Source organism: Ictalurus punctatus, chromosome 3 (assembly GCF_001660625.3).
Source record: "Ictalurus punctatus breed USDA103 chromosome 3, Coco_2.0, whole genome shotgun sequence".
NCBI lineage: Eukaryota > Metazoa > Chordata > Actinopteri > Siluriformes > Ictaluridae > Ictalurus > Ictalurus punctatus.
Genome location: NC_030418.2, coordinates 24776637 through 24793033, shown reverse-complemented (window position 1 = coordinate 24793033; position 16397 = coordinate 24776637). Strand labels below are relative to the sequence as shown.

Here is a 16397-nt window from a genome sequence, read left to right as displayed (position 1 = left end):
GTACTTTTCAGATGGCCATTAAGAATGCTTGGACAGAAGAAGAACGTATTGAAATAATTCTCATGGATCAGGAAGCTGTCACAAGGTTGCGATGGACATTTTTTCAGGAAACGTGGCAAGCACATCACACCTGACACTGTTACCAAACTAATTAACAAATTCAAAAAGACTGGATGCGTTGCGGACCAACTGAGAAGTGGACATCCACGAACATCCAGTGACGAAGGCACAACCGATATGGTGCTGGCATACATAGTCCGCGATGTATGGAGACTTTTGGAACACTCTGTAGTTTTGTGTAAAACCTCAAACACACAGTCTACTAAGTGGCATGTAAATAACATTTAAAACCTTAACTCATTTTCTGCCAAAAAAACAAAAGAGTCTTATAATTTCAAGCTCTTGAAATGTTAATTACCTTCTTAACATTATACAGAATTTCCCATAAATCCAGAATCACATGGTTAATGTATATTTTTACATGTTTACAAATCATGATCTGAAAAAGGATGAGTGAATCCAAATATTTCTGCTCACAGGAATTTGTGTATTAAGGAAAATAGTGGGCATATTGATCAAGTTCTGTAAATAAAAGCTTGTGTTTTGCCTTTTTTTATTGTTCTCCAATGATGCTAGACTTATGGGACACACTGCATAGGTCAAATGTAGAAATGTTCTCCATCCAAGAGTTCTCCAAATGTTCCTATGAGGGAACGCTTAAACGTTTTTATATAGAAATGAACAACAGGGGGTTTCCAAAAGTGTACTTATGTATTAGCGCTCAGGTTTATAGTTTAGTGTTGCCTCAGAAGCAATGGCAGTGCCTAATGCCTATAAAATTTCTAAATATGATTTGATCTTTAATGGGTTTAGCCAAAAGAGAAAGAGAGAGAGAGAGAGAGAGAGAGAGAGAGAGAGAGAGAAACAAAGTCTGTGGCCAGAGGTAACAAGTGTTAAGCTATTCAGGAATCCTCCCTGCAAGCTCCGAGATTTTATAGCGTTTTCATTCTTCATTATCCCTGAGGCCAGCACAAACAAGCTCACACACTACAGTAAAAGCTTCTGGAGCATGACTGCAAAAGATCATCATTTTCATTAAATACTGCATTAACTACACATATTCTACTGAGGGTTACAATGCAAGATTTCTTTCATACATCTTCATACATGTTACAGAGTGTGACGGGATATCAAACCTTTAAAATCATACTGTAATATCTCCATTAGCAGTAGAACAATATGAAAAATTTACAATATAACACAACCCAAGTATTAAAGAACACCTTCTGCTTACAACTTGTTTTCAGAGAGAATTAAATTAATATATCACCGCAACAGCAGTGCAAGCACTCCGTTATTCAGTTAGGAAAAAGTCTAGATGTTTTTTGTAGACAGGCATGCTATGAGGACTGCTCTACACCTTCAGTTTATGTAGGAATTTAGAAATTGCAGTTTCTCTCTACCAATTTGTGCCTGGTATGTTAAAAAATAGATGGCCATGTTTGTAAAACTGCATAGCACTACTATCTTTTTGGATGTCTTTAACGTTGTGTATAGCTACGGCAGATTATACATGTTATAGCAGTGTACTATTATATTGTCATACACATATCCTGTAGTGATTTTTGATTATGTCTGTAATAAACAATTAGGACATTTGTAAATGTAACATGCAGTTGGAGGTGGGACACAAGTGCAAAAAAATATAAATTCTGAAGATAACAATAAACTAGAGTTATCCATAATCGTAAAATAGGGGAAACAGATTATAATTGGACCTGTAAAACCCGAAACCATAAACCTATGTAACAAGGCACAAAGGAAACAAGGCTTAGAAATGCACAGTAACGTTTGAAGAGACTTGACAAGGAAACAAAGAAACAGCCAGGTATACATCGACAAACACTGACAAACAGCCAGGTATACATCGATAATCAGTGTTGTACAACAGTTACATCCAGTCCACTAATTTGATTGGATGAGCGGTGTTCCAAGTACGCTTATATTTTGTATAACCGTACTGGGATGTTCCACCGTTTGTATCATTCTTGTCTCTGTTCGCCATTTAAAATTCCAATTCTAGCAACAGTCCCACTGAAACCGTTACTACAGTAGACTTAGTGACATCATCAGTGGACTTGGCAAATGATACATGTTTCATTAATAAAACTTCTGAAAGAAAATATGAAACCTCATCAGAAGAAGATGAAATATACAAAGACAATTTCGTCATCTATTTTTGTTTGCGGAGCATAAATAAATAAATGTTGCCGGTTGTTCTATATTAATTTCTTATTTTAAAAACTGTTGTATAAAAGCAATATCGCATCCACAATTGTGTGGTTATATTGAATCCTGGCACAGCTGTGATTATCTGCAGCCCGATCACAGCTGCACTGATATTCAGTACAACTACACTCTTGCTCATGCGATATTGCTTAATTATCTAACACAGAACAGGTGCAGATTCAAAAACCAATACCAGGTGCAGAGAGAGGAATAAAACAGAAACAAACATACGAGTGAAGGTGGAATCTGTGTCTTTTGATAGATCACATTATGATCCACCTGTTGAATCTATGCTGTCTCTGCTGCTAAAATGGTCTTAATTCATCAGAGTTGACTAACAGTCAGTTCTGGTTATAAAACAAGCAAATTCCACTGACAGTTTCCTTGTTCATCAATTTCATCTATGTATGTTGACAGTTTTTTTTTTTTTTTAATGTAATGCTTTAACTAGATTTGTAGTTCTAGCATTAAAATCATGATCTGTATCATTGTGAATTATAGCTTGTAGTAGAGTAAAATAAATAGTAGTAAAAAAAAATGAAAATTGCAAATCGATATTCAGAATTGCGCACACATTAATCTCATAATAAAATATACTGTAGGCAATGTGGTTTAGTGGCAACGTGTAATTTTTTAATGTGATTCAGAGGCACAGATGTGTATCTTTATAAACTCATTAGTTCTTTAATTGAATAATTGGTGCATTTGTATACTAAAGGAATCATAAAGTGCTGACCCTGATGTACAGTCTCGGACAGAAAAAAACACACACCTTTGCTATTCAAAAACACTTGGACATGATCTTATATTTTATATAGTTTTATATAAATGCTAAAACATAATCCACACATGTATTTTCTAGTCTGCTTTTGTTTCTTGATTAATTTCTTTCAGTTTTGTCTATATGAATTAAGGCTTCACCCATCCATCCATCCATCCATCCATTTTCCTTAACGCTTATCCTACACAGAGTTGGAGCCTATACCACGGAACTCAGGGAACAAGGCGGGAGACACCCTGGATGGGGTGCCAACCCATCACAGGGCACGATCACACACACACACACACATTCACACACTACGGACAATTGGAAATACCAATCAGCCTACAGCACGTCTTTGGACTGGGGGAGGAAACCAGAGTACCTGTTTAGGGGGAGAACATTCAATATGAACATGCAAACTCCATGCACCCAGGAAGGAGGTGGGGATTCGAACCCTGGAATGATCTACACCCAGAGCTCAATCAAAGCCACTTCCAAACTACCCAGCTGGGCTGCAAATGTCTCACCATTTCCAGATAAAATCATATAGACTACTTGTAAACCCTAACTGTATAATTCTGGTCTGGGAGAACCAGGGTTCTCCTACTTAAACACACATGATTTCATTTACTAGTTAATTACCAGGTGTTTCTGAGCAAGAAAATTAGCAAACTGCTGGACCTGGGCCCTCTGAGAGCAGAGTTGATCGCTGCTGCTGTAAAAGCACAGCTCTTGTACTGCTTGTACAAGATGCTGAAACAAATAAGCAGGAGTAAGACTGAGGGCTTGTCATGGTGATGGAGAGTGACAATTCTCGAGAAGAGTGACTCAGCCTTTTGCTTCACCTCAGCATTACCGCTGCATTGCCAGGAAAACACATTCAAGCCAGCGTGCTCTCCTCATTATAAATTGGCATGAGCAAACTCATATGGAAAGTTAAATGTGGTGAGGATGGGGAATAGTAGGAGTCCTTGCCAACAAAATTGTTCTCGCTCGTTTTAACTGCTTTACCTGTTTGTTTTGGATGAGAGTGAGTTAGTTTGGCTGGAGAGTAGCTGCTGTAGTTGTCCATGGTGCTGAATAAGTACCTAACCGGTGGACTGACATTAGACTGCCATAAAGTATATACCCTCCCCCCTTAAGCTAAATCATATCCTGGTGCAAATATCTACTTTAAATGGTGACTGTGTAGTAAAAATGAAAGTCAATATAATTATATACATAAGGTAATACATTATTTAAAAAAAAAAAAAGAACAGCTTTATCATTTCAATCTTTATGAAATAGCACTTGAGCAAAAGCAGAGTGAAAATCATTATAGACACCCTCAAACACAATAGTGTGTGACTCATCAAGCGAATAATAAAAAATAAAAAAAAGCCTTGAGAATAACACAAACTCCTTAGTAACCTGAACTGGAGCAAAATAATGGTCAAATGCAAAATTCAGCTAACTCTCGCCCACAGATATCTACCTCCTCCATCAGATTACACTTGCCAATACTGCCTGCTGGTACTAGAATTTCTAAATCAATAAGCAATTTCCTATCAGCTGTAATCAGCAGATGGGGCTGCATGGCTAACACGTGGATTTTGTGGCCTGCATGCGAGAGGAGGGGGTAGTCAAGGTGAAGGACATAGCCAATTGTAAAATAGACAGCACAAGATCAGCCTCTGCTCTTGACCATCGACAAGGCTTACTGTCCTCATCGGCCTCCACACACGCCCACATCCAGGACTAGAGTTTGACAGACCTTCTATTTAGCCGTCTCTCTTACAGTGTGTGGAACTGTATGTTTTAAATTAGACTATGTCGCAAGGTGCTGCCTTTATCGTCAAGTAGCATTTATATATGTGTGCCACGCATGTTGAAGGTTAAACATTATGAGAGATTAATAAAATAGAAGTATCACTTTCAGCCAGGAAAATGTGCTGTACAGCATTTATTTTATTACCATACATCCAGAGATGATTAATTATTGTTTAAAACAATGACATGACATAGAACTTATATAATGTAATAGCTGCTTGGATATGTAAGAATAATGGATGTCTGTCATAGTCGATCATATTTCATAAAAAGGCAGCACAGAATAAAAAAAAAAGTTCTAATTTAAAGAAAAGAATAGCTCAGGTCTAGAGCTAATTATTAAAGAAATATGATGTAGCGTTTGATTTCTTGACCCAGCATATGTAAATTATCTTCAACATCTGAGAGTAAGGCTAAACGCTATTCACACAAAGCACTGGAATATAAGATTTATCACTTTTACCAAGCTAAAGACCAGAATAGAACGACATCTAAGCGCTGATCATCTGGACACGATAAAAAATCGCCATTGTAAATACGGATGATATGATGCTGAGCTGAGCTGAGCAACAGGTTCGGCAGTTCATTGCAGATACAACAACAAAAAAATAAATAAATAAAATAAAACCTCCCCACATTTACCACAATACTAAATAAAAAACAGTGTGATGTCGCAAATCCGTTTAAAGGGGTCTTTTTTCTCGGGCACTGCGCAGAGGAAGGACTGCGGGTGTGGTGACTGCATTAGCAAGCGCACTATCCTACACACACACACGCGCGGGTGTGCACTCTCTCTCTTTCTCTCTTACTCACACGCGCGCACGGACACGCACAAACAGACGCACACGAATAAAGAACATTAGGTTAGAGAGAGAGAGGGGGGGGGGGGGGGGGGAGAGAGAGAGAGAGAGGCGCGCGATATATATATAAAAAAAATCCCTTTATCCCATAAGTCCCAAAAATCACCAGTGCTTCACTTCCATTTCGTAAATCGCCTCACAGGATCACTTTTGCTCAGGTAATGACAGCCATACAACAAGACCCTGCATCTCTCTCTCTCTCTCTCTCTCTCTCTCTCTCTCTCGCTCGCTCTCTCTCTCTCTGTGGAGATTAAACATACAAACACACACTGCCGGAGCCCAGAGCGGCAACTAAACCAAACTCACATCTGCCAACAGCTTTGTATGCCACGCACATGCACACGCACACGCCAAGCGCTTTGTCTCTCCACATCAGCCCATTTCTCCAAAGGAACAGTCACAGAAAGTGCTCACGATATTCCCTGACACGTTCATCACAAATCACAGCAGTGACCGACCTCCCAGTCTATCGAATCCCAGTCGTCGGTGAACATCCGGCGGGCTTGTGCTCGTCCCAAAGCGGACGAGGCGCGACGGCACTACGGAGCGACCGGGAGACGCGGTGATGATGATGATACTGATGATGAAGAAGACGATGACGATGATGATGCCATTGCGCTGCCGTTGGTATTATAGTCATGAAAGCGATTGTATATGGAGCGTCCGCATCCGCAGTCCGGTATAGCCGAGTGAGAGCGCAAGTGCAGCCGGAGAGCGGCATGGAGGCGACGCTGCTACAGCTGCTGCTCTTCACGGACACCAGCGTTATTACGGGGCGGCGCGGCGCGGCTGCAGCCAATTAGCGCTCCGCGTTGCGCACGCGGCAGGCGGAACACCAAGCCACGGAGCGCTCCAGCATTTTTTTTTTCTTCTGAGCAGCCGCTTCGACCTGGACGGCCGAGAAACACCAGAGAGGAAAGTGGGCGGCGGGGAAGTTTGTCACAGTTCCATGATCATTTGCGAGGGCGTCAATCTTTAAGGGGATGCGCTTTTAGGTGACTTTTTTTTTCAAGAGAATATCATCATCTTTGAATATCAATGAGAGTTTCAGCAACAGTGACGTGCTTATGATGTACACATGACGTAGAGTTTTTTTTTTTTTTTTTTTTTTTAAAGATTCATCCAAAAGATTCATTCATTTACTTGTTTATTTGTAAAACTAACCTGAGTCTGTATTACTACACGTGCATTTGGACACTTGTAACCATCATATGGACAAACAGGCGAGATGCAACGGCTTACCATGAGCACAGCGAAGTTTTTATGCTGTGTGCAATATATAGTAGTGGTGTTGCCCGCCGAGCCCGTTATGTGGCAGCCCTCCGCCCGCCAGCCTCCGTGGCCATCCAGCAGGTCGAAATCCCAGTAGGCTGCGGTGGGATCTGCACCTATAGCCAAGTGTCTCAGGGTGATAATGACGGGCTGAATGGAGCTATCGAGACCGCAGCCATCTACAAAATTAAATAAATAAGCAAATAAATAAATAAATAAATAAATAAAGCAACACGTTGCTTTGACACCTTAGGTGCTACATTATTGTATTCTGAGCGCGCGCAAATGCGCACTAACTCTCTCTCTCTCTCTCTCTCTCTCTCTCTCTCTCTCTCTATCTATCTATCTATCTCTCCAACGCCAGTTTATATGACAGAAAAGAGTAAAATGCTACAAATAATCTTCTGCCTTGAGCCTTCATCTTTAATACTTTGTCGCACTTTGCTTAATTAAACAACTAATAGTGTGTTAATTGATGTGAGCATTAACATGCCGCATCATTTAAAGCATGCTTACATGTGAGACAACTGGTTACTATTTTTCATTTAATTTCTATCCCATAACATAAACACCCAGAATGATATTTAAATGAGCTGTAAAAATCAGTCCGGTCCAGGCCGGTGGCGTATTTCCAACCTATTAACCAATTACGTCCTTCGCACATGAACTAAAGGCGCCGTGCAACAGCTATGGCCATAAATGTTCCCTCCTTACCTAATTTAACGAAAGCGACCGGAGTCGCCACGCTCCTCCGCTTGCCGTCGTCTGCCAAGCTTGACGAGTTGCCCGTGCATGGAAAGAGTTTTCCATTGCGAAATACAATCAGCTGCAGCCTGCAGGTCGTGTTATCAACAGATCGCAAGGCGGAGGCGCGCACAGAGCCAGCCAGCGGTAAATGAATAGAGGCGACAGCCACTGCGTTCTGTGAACGAAATGACACAAGGGGGGAAACGGATATTACACAGCAGCATGCGCCACAACGACTTACACAGGTGCTAAAAGACCCATATGACTAAACTGGGCGGCTTGTGAAATGACAGACAGTTCCCCCCTCAAGTTTTAAGGTGAGGATACCCATCATGGCTGAGTTGTAATCATGAGCAATTTGAGGATGATTCGGTTCCTTTTCGAACGACTTTTTTTTAAGTAACTCGTGCGAGTCGATTTACAAGCTATGAATTTAAAGTACGTTACAGTGAGCAGTTGCCTTTTTTAATTTCTATCGAATTGTCATGGAAAGAGCCAGTATATTATTCTGGAGAGCCCTGGATTCGATTCAAATTCAAAAGAATCGGATCAGTAAATTGAGTCCACACAGAGCTCCCCGCTGCAGCGGCGGAAATGGTTTTTACCCACATTGTTAAGCTACACACATAAAGCTAAGTCTTCTAAAATCTTCTCGTGTCAGCATAACTTGTGTATTACTTTCGATTAATTGTGTCTTGGGTGTCATTGTCAATAACGGGATATTTACTGATTTGGGATTTGAACTGACTGTTAATGCAGCCTACATGTCATTAAAAAGACACAAATATGTAAGTAATTCAGTATTATGGTATTTCAACCTTTAAAAAAAAGCCAAGATCTGTATTCTTTCACCCTTGGATGGAGCGACATACATAGTACAACACCACATTCGTTTAAAGACACAACAAGCCTGGCTTTACCTAATGCTGCATTCACATTAGCAGTAGGCTTTCACTCAAGCCAAAAGACAGTGATAGAAAGCACTGAATACACTCTCAGAAATGCAGGTACCAAACTGCACTTTAGCTTGACGCTAGGGTGGTACCATCAAGGTTACATTTTTGTATATATCTTTTTTTTGGAAGGAGCTGGTTGTGTACCTTGAATTTTCTCTTAGAGTAAAGCTTGTAAGCTACAGCAATATTCATGTTTCTAGGTGAAAGAAACGTACTAAAGGTACAAAAGATGGAACCACCAGGGGCGTTAGCTGAACTGTTTATCATCCGGGGCTGAGCCCAGATTCTTCTCCATCAAAAAAAACTTTATACAACATACTTCTCAATAGATTGTTTGCATGCATATTTTTTGTCTTGTATGTGAGGGCTAATTGCTTAAAAATGTGAAAATTGGACAAAAAGTTGGATTTATCATAAAACTTGCCTTGGGTGTTATCACTGTTTGCAGGACTACTAGGCCGATAAAATGTCAAACATTTTGGCTGGCTAACATGAGACTAGGCTAGTTTGGTGTTGCTAGCCAAGGGAAGGCACAACTTAGCTATCATTATATGGGTTTAGTTGCTACAATGCCCTGCATAGTGTGTTATCTGTCTTTATACGCTGCTCTTATCATGTTCACGTAACATATACATGTTCATGAACTCATATAGACATTTACACACCTTGTTTTCCTGCTCAGCATGAGAGGACATTAGTGTTTCAGTTTCAAACCATTTACTGGTTTAAAAAAAATCGCTGTATATCCATTTTTCTGCATTTGGCAGAATTGAGAGCTGTCAGCCAATACGTGTCAATTTCCACATATTTTCCTGTAAACCCTGTTTAATTGGTCTCGCCTCCATTCACTGAAGATATAAAATTACAACACCGTTGTCTTCTTTTACTGACGTTCAGTTACATAGTCACAAACCGCTCCAAGTACACAGTAAAATCCCTAGTGTTGAATTAACACCCAGAGTGTTTATATGAGTCCAGTGGACTCATATAAACACTGTAGGGTGTGAATTCAACACCGTGGGTGTTAAATCAAAACTGGTGATTTTGCTGTGTAGAGAATTATGCAGGACTAAAGAAAAAATCTTTGGGGCTACAGCCCTGGATGCCCAGACCAGATTACATTCCTGGGAACCACCCAAGCAACAAGAAAAAGTACAGCTTGGTAAATTTACTTCTAAGATTGTACCATATACTACTACTTCTACTACTACTACTACTTTTACCACCACTACTACACTACCACCACTTTTTTATCATGATGCTAAAAATCATCATAAATCATCACTTCTTACACACTGACATAAGCATTTTGGCTAGCAAGCAACTAAGATTTACCAAACCAAAATTATCCGTCACATATTTGTTTGGTGTACACAACCACTTACATTATATCTACTAAAGAACAATCATACAAGCAGTACAGGATTTCGCAACCTACATAATAATACTAGCTAAATACTGTACATTTTCCTTTTACTTAACTGCACTTGTTAGGTCAACTTGTATGATGATGGTCTACCATGAATATGAAAGTTTGCTGTATAAACTACCGCTGTGTTTTCTGTTGCCTATTGTAGTGCCATTATTTATTGTTTTACATATAATATTGGATTGGTTGTGAGGTTTGTGGTTGTGCAGCACTTACTGTTGAAGTTAAAATTTCATTGTATACATGAGAGCAATGAGCTTTGACTTTACTATGCTTAGCCAGCAGTTAAATTAACACACTGAGTGCTTTCATCCTTCCATACTGTGCACATTTCCAAGATAAAACTCTGTCCAACCAAATCACCATCGTAGCATTTACCTGACCTTTACTGTCTTGCAGTGTAACTTCACCGCTGTGTATGTCTTCTGTTCTGAATTTTTATTATGAACTGTTTGCTGTACAACATTTCTTCTTCCCTTTCTGTGTCTGCTCATAGTATTCAGTACTCTTGGTGTAATTTAAAATCCCACAAGTGCAAAAGAAATATGTAAATACACATAGCTGTCACTCAGACATAGGGTATAGTAAATTCAATATCAAACCTCTTATATCTTATATCAAACAAGATGAAGTACTTATTTACATACATTTAAACTTTAAGTTTTGCGAATAAGACATAATTCCTTCATGTCTACAAATATTGATACTAGGACTGCAACTAATGATTATTTTCATAATCGATTAGTTGGCCACTTATTTTTTTGATTAATCGATTAAGGGTGGGGGGGACGGGGGGGACTTTCAGTACCATTTTTTTTTCATTTATTTTAAATAAAATCCACAAACTGAGTGTTACAAATATAAATGTCAGACTAAAACTTTACACAATTGTTTGTCCAATTATATAAGACTGAAAAAAACCCAACACACACACACACACACACACAAACACACACACACACACACACACACACCAGGGTATATATTATTAATTTAGGACTGTAGTTTAATTCAGTGCTTTTTGTGCATCCATAAACGATTATGCATAAATCCTTATATATAATATAAATTACATATCTATATATAGTCCTAAATTAATAATAAATACTAACTTTCACTGCACCTTGTAGTTTCTGTTACTCACTGCCTTTAGGTATATGATTTTACTTCTGTTTACTTTTGATCATAGTGTTTTAATTAGACATTAAAGATCTTACTTGCGCTGGAACTCTGTATCAGCGCGTCTACATTGCGAGTGAGGAGCAACGCGGCCTCGTTACTAATAGATCACTACCGTTATAATAAATGACAGAATTTACACTGCAAGCGTGCAAATACAACATATAATGACAATAAACTTAAATTAAACTTTTAAGCAACTTGCACCAGTTTCCCCAAACCCTTGCACACTGTAGAGCATTTTGGATATAAACATAAGTCTGTGTTCATGTATCACTGTCGTGTATCCGTGCTACACAAGCTCCACTTTATAAAGTTTGCAGGTTACAGTCTTCTTCACAGAATTTAATATAATTATGCCCTGCCTTGGAGGACTTGGGTCGCACACTTTCTTCCTCAAATGGTGACTGAGGTCATGCTGGGTATAAAAGGTAATGCTGACATAAACAGTAAACTAAAGAAAGTCATTTTCATTGACTCTGGATGTCTGCTAAAGCTAGCGGCATCACATTACGTGCGTAATACGTTATGTACCACTTACTGGGAAACAGCTTATACTTCCGATTATTAAAAAAAACCCCGCCACTGTTCCAATTGAGACGATATTATCCTTCTAAAATTCATACATTAGACGGTACAAAGTCCATAGTGTAAGTATATAGTACGTCATTTGAGACACAACTTTAGTATTTACTCTCCAATCTTACGTAATGAGTAAATGTACCCCGTGCCACGCAGAGACCAACTAATCGATAATGAGATTCGTTGATAACGATTTCCTTAATCAATTGTTACCGATTTTAACAATTAGTTGTTGCAGCTGTAATTGATACATGCTCAGAAGAAAATTCTAGAAAACACTAAATATTACCACACAAAGCATAGCATATGACAATGGATGCATAAATGACAAGATATAAACTGGTTGAACTGATATTTAACTGCAATCTGTAGGAATCTTTGGATTTATAAGCAACCATGAGTGTATAAACTTATACAATTGTTACAAAATTAACATAAGTGTGTGTCCATTATGTAGTCTGGTCTGTGTCCACATTATGTAGCACAAAATAATAATCTGTCAATTATAGTTAAATACATTTACTGTTGATTAAATGTCTTTCCGAGGTCTGAGCATCAGTATACAGAAAATACTTGTTTTGTTTTATATTAAGAAAAAAATGATTTTGCATGTTTTTAATAAGTTCTCCCATTCAAATCCAACATAATGTTTTTTTTTAGTACTTAGACTAATTGGCCACATGACACCATGTGTCTACTTTTGCACTGTATTTTGTAATCCTCCTCATCGACAATTCAAAATCAGGTAATTACAGGCAGCAATAATGGCATGTGATTGAAGAGAATTCAGGGGTAACATTAGCTAGCTAGCTAGTTAGTAGTATTGTTCAGATGTGTGAGAAGCAACAATAAGAAAATATTAAGGCAAAAAAACAGCTACTGGGTGGCACGGTGGCTCAGTGGTTAGCATGTTTGCCTTGCATATCTGGGATTGGGGGTTTGAATCCCACCTCCCCATTCTGTGCACAGAGTTTGCATGCTCTCCCAGTGGTTTGGGGGTTTGCTCCAGGTATTCTGGTTTCCTCCCCAAGTCCAAAGACATGCATTGTAGGTTAAACCTATTATTTCAAAAAGTATACTTTGGCCAGTCGACACATTTCACAGGTTCTCACATTAAAAATGAAGCACATTTCAAGGGAGCTGAAATTATTAATGAAACCCCATGCTTCTGATGATTCAGAAAGTACTTGCCTCATTGACTGCCTCCTTGTACACTGTTCTGAACGCTTGTAGAAATGCACCACAAAACACCTCTTTATAACCTTCCTGACTGATGGCTGTAATTTTGTTGCAGGAAATCCACAGCTATTTGAAGCCACACAGTGATAAAGTCTGTATTAAACATTAAATATTAATTGGTGAGACAGGAGTAGCATCTTTCCTGGGTGGGACAGTAAATGGAGCCTGAATGCAGTTATATTACATTGATGTCCTTTTAAAAAAGCCTCCACAGTATACCTGCCCACCGGATTATACTAAAATGACTAAGAATAACATGGTGCTTAAGCTTCGCTTCATTTATTAAAATTTTCTTATCATTTTTTTACGGACTTTTCCATAAGTGGGAACAGTCCATTATTAGCCAGGTTTATTAGCTATTTCATTGTCCATTGTCTAACACTTGAGAATTCATTCATTTGCATCTACGGCAGTGATGTGGTGTGTATGTGTGTATAAATGTGTGAATGACAGTATGTATTTATACATACACCAGTATTTCATTCACAATGTGCTTAAGATTTAAAGGGTTTGAAGGCACCTTGAGTGCACAAGTATAACATCTGCTTTTACCTTACAGAAGCTCATCAAGACATGATTTATTTAAAGCTTGTCATACAGGGTATAAATGCAAACCCATACATGATATGTTTTATTAATCCAAGTGGTGATGACTCAATAGTTTCCAGTCTGAGGCAGTCTGAGATGAGACTGGGCAGAAGATTAGCACTACTTCTATCAATGTGTGTGTGTGTGTGTGTGTGTGTATATATATATATATATATATATATATATATATATATATATATATATATATATATAAGGCTATGAAAAATTGTCTTTAGAACATTTGGTGAATCCTGGTTATTTTATATTATTGGCATTAAGTAAAGAATATGAAGAATAAAGAAAGTCAGCCAACACAAACCCAATAAATCAAATTATTCAATTATAGCAAAAGAAATTATGTGATCTGTCGGTGCATAGCTGTACGCCATCAACAGATGCCTCAGCTGATGATTTAGGGCTCATTTGTTATTATTAGTATTATATATACCAATAAAATATTTAAAAATATATGATATTATTAGTATATTGTGTTATTATTTGTAAATATTTGGATTAACATAAAAACATTCAACAACTGAGACATAACATGAACAAATTTTACAGACATTTGATGAACACAGTTCCTGAACAAAAGAGGGGGTCAATATTAAAAGTAACAGTCAGTATCTGGTGTCCTCCAGCTGCTTTAAGTACTACAATGCATCTCATCCTCATGGACTTTGCCAGTTCTTGTTGTGAGATGTTACCTCACTCTTACACCAAGGCATTTGCATGTTCTTCATCATTTCTGGGGGGATGGTTGATTACATGTAATTTTCCACTGCAAGGACGATCAGCTGTTCTTCCTGTCTCCCTGTAGCACTGTCTTAACCATCTTACATTACAGACGTTGCAGTTTATTGCTCTGGCCACATCTGCAGTCCTCATGCCTCCCTGCAGCAGGTCTATGGCATGTTCACGCAGGTGAGCAGGAACCCTAGGTATCCTTCTTCTGGTGTTAGTAGAAAGGTCTCTTTAGTGTCCTAAGTTATTGTAACTGTGACCTTAATTGCCTACCGCCTGTAAACTGTTAGTGTCTTAAGGATTGTTCCACAGGGGCATGTGCAATAATTTATGTTTCATTGAACAAGCATGAAAAACATTGTTTAAACCCTTTCCAATAAAGATCTGTAAATTTTATTTGGATTTTACAAAATGATCTTTAAAAGTTTCCTGAAAAAGGGACGTTTCTTTTTTTGCTGAGTGCATTACTAAATATTTTATTGGCATAGAATTGAGTCAAACTAACATCCACTACTGCATTTCTGCTTTTACTCTCATCATTTCGTGCTCACGGCTGTCTGTTCACTTGAACTTTGATGGAGCTTTGTGTGTGTCACTAAATGCAAATGAGCTGTCTCGAAAATGTGATCAACATATGCATGCAAGTATAAAGAAAAATAGCTTTTGCTAAACTATGGTAGTTCTGATTAGCTTTCGCAAACATTTACACAGAACTTTACTAAAAGACTGATAAATGAGGCCTAATATTTGTATCTATTATTCCATAGATGGATAAACTAGCAAATAATGAGTAAATAAAATCATTTATTGTCTGTTAAATTGCAGGTGCTGCATTTTTCATGTCTTACATTTTTAAACTGCCACTATCTGTAGTACCTCCAAACATTGTGGTCTCAAGATAAACAAAAAGTCTGTCAGTTTCAGCATCATCTGGGTCCATGGATGGTCTGATCTCTCCACAGCAAGAATATGTTCTCTGTTATATGTGAGTTGTTATAGCTTTTCTATACTTCTCACTCGTATGCCTACTAGAAGTATTTAATCTAACAAACTCCATTCTGTTTTTTCTTCTATGATAGACATTAAATCTGAAATCTAGAATATCAGCTGTTAAAATATCTTAACACTTTTCAACATATTATTCCATCCATCCATCTTCTATACCGCTTATCATTCCTTCAGGGTCACGGGGAAACCTGGAGCCTATTTTTTAAACATTTAATTGTGCTATGTTTAGAAACATAGCTTAAACTTTGCTTAAAGGCAACTTGCCCCTGAATGCAAGCTTATTTAATGTTATTATCTAAAGAAAAACAGGGGGAAAAGCAAGAGAAAAAAGACAGAAACACAGACAGAAGAGACTCTGAGGCAGTTCAGGGAGAGGGCGTATTATTGCAGACCCACTGCGCTCTTTATTGGCAAGAATAATTGAGAACAGCATTGAATATGTTGTATGTCTTTTTGATCCAGCTGTCAGGTTCAATAGCCGTTCCCCAGATAATTAATAGGGCTTAGATGTTCTGAATACCCGATTCAAACAGTATATTATTGGAAATAAAGGCATCACACCGGTGTAATGAAACAATGTGCTAGCACTGCCATTTGAGATTTGCTGCCTACAACAAAACAAAAACAATTTGAAGCTTCAGGTCTAAAAGCATAACCACTTAATTACTCAGCACCAATTGAATAATAAAGCTTGTGGATTTTTTTTTTTTATGTTTATTAAAACTAAAATAAAACATGCTATTAAATAAGCTTTTAATGTCTGATTGAAGTGTGTATGAAGGTGTTTTTCTCAGCTTGCTTTGTCAAAAACCTATTGTGGTTCCTATGGTGCAATGACTTAGCAACCATTAATTTCAAACCTGTATTTAACTACACTCATAATTGCCTGGAAAAGAACAGCATGTTAGAGATCTTCTCTAAAATCCTCAAAG

The 16397-nt window shown here is 38.1% G+C and overlaps 1 protein-coding gene across 3 annotated transcripts in view; it reads right to left on the bottom strand.

The window, feature by feature from the left end:
• LOC108263736 (adhesion G protein-coupled receptor A1) overlaps window positions 1-16397 on the bottom strand; it is a 249881-nt gene that overhangs the window by 50206 nt on the left and 183278 nt on the right. For all 3 annotated transcript variants that reach the window (XM_017464813.3, XM_047154070.2, XM_053679792.1), the window contains 2 exons: window positions 7708-7915; window positions 6964-7172 (listed from right to left, as the gene is read on the bottom strand). In XM_017464813.3, coding sequence (XP_017320302.2) covers window positions 6964-7172; window positions 7708-7915 — 417 coding nt within the window. The remainder of the gene's footprint in view (window positions 1-6963; window positions 7173-7707; window positions 7916-16397) is intronic.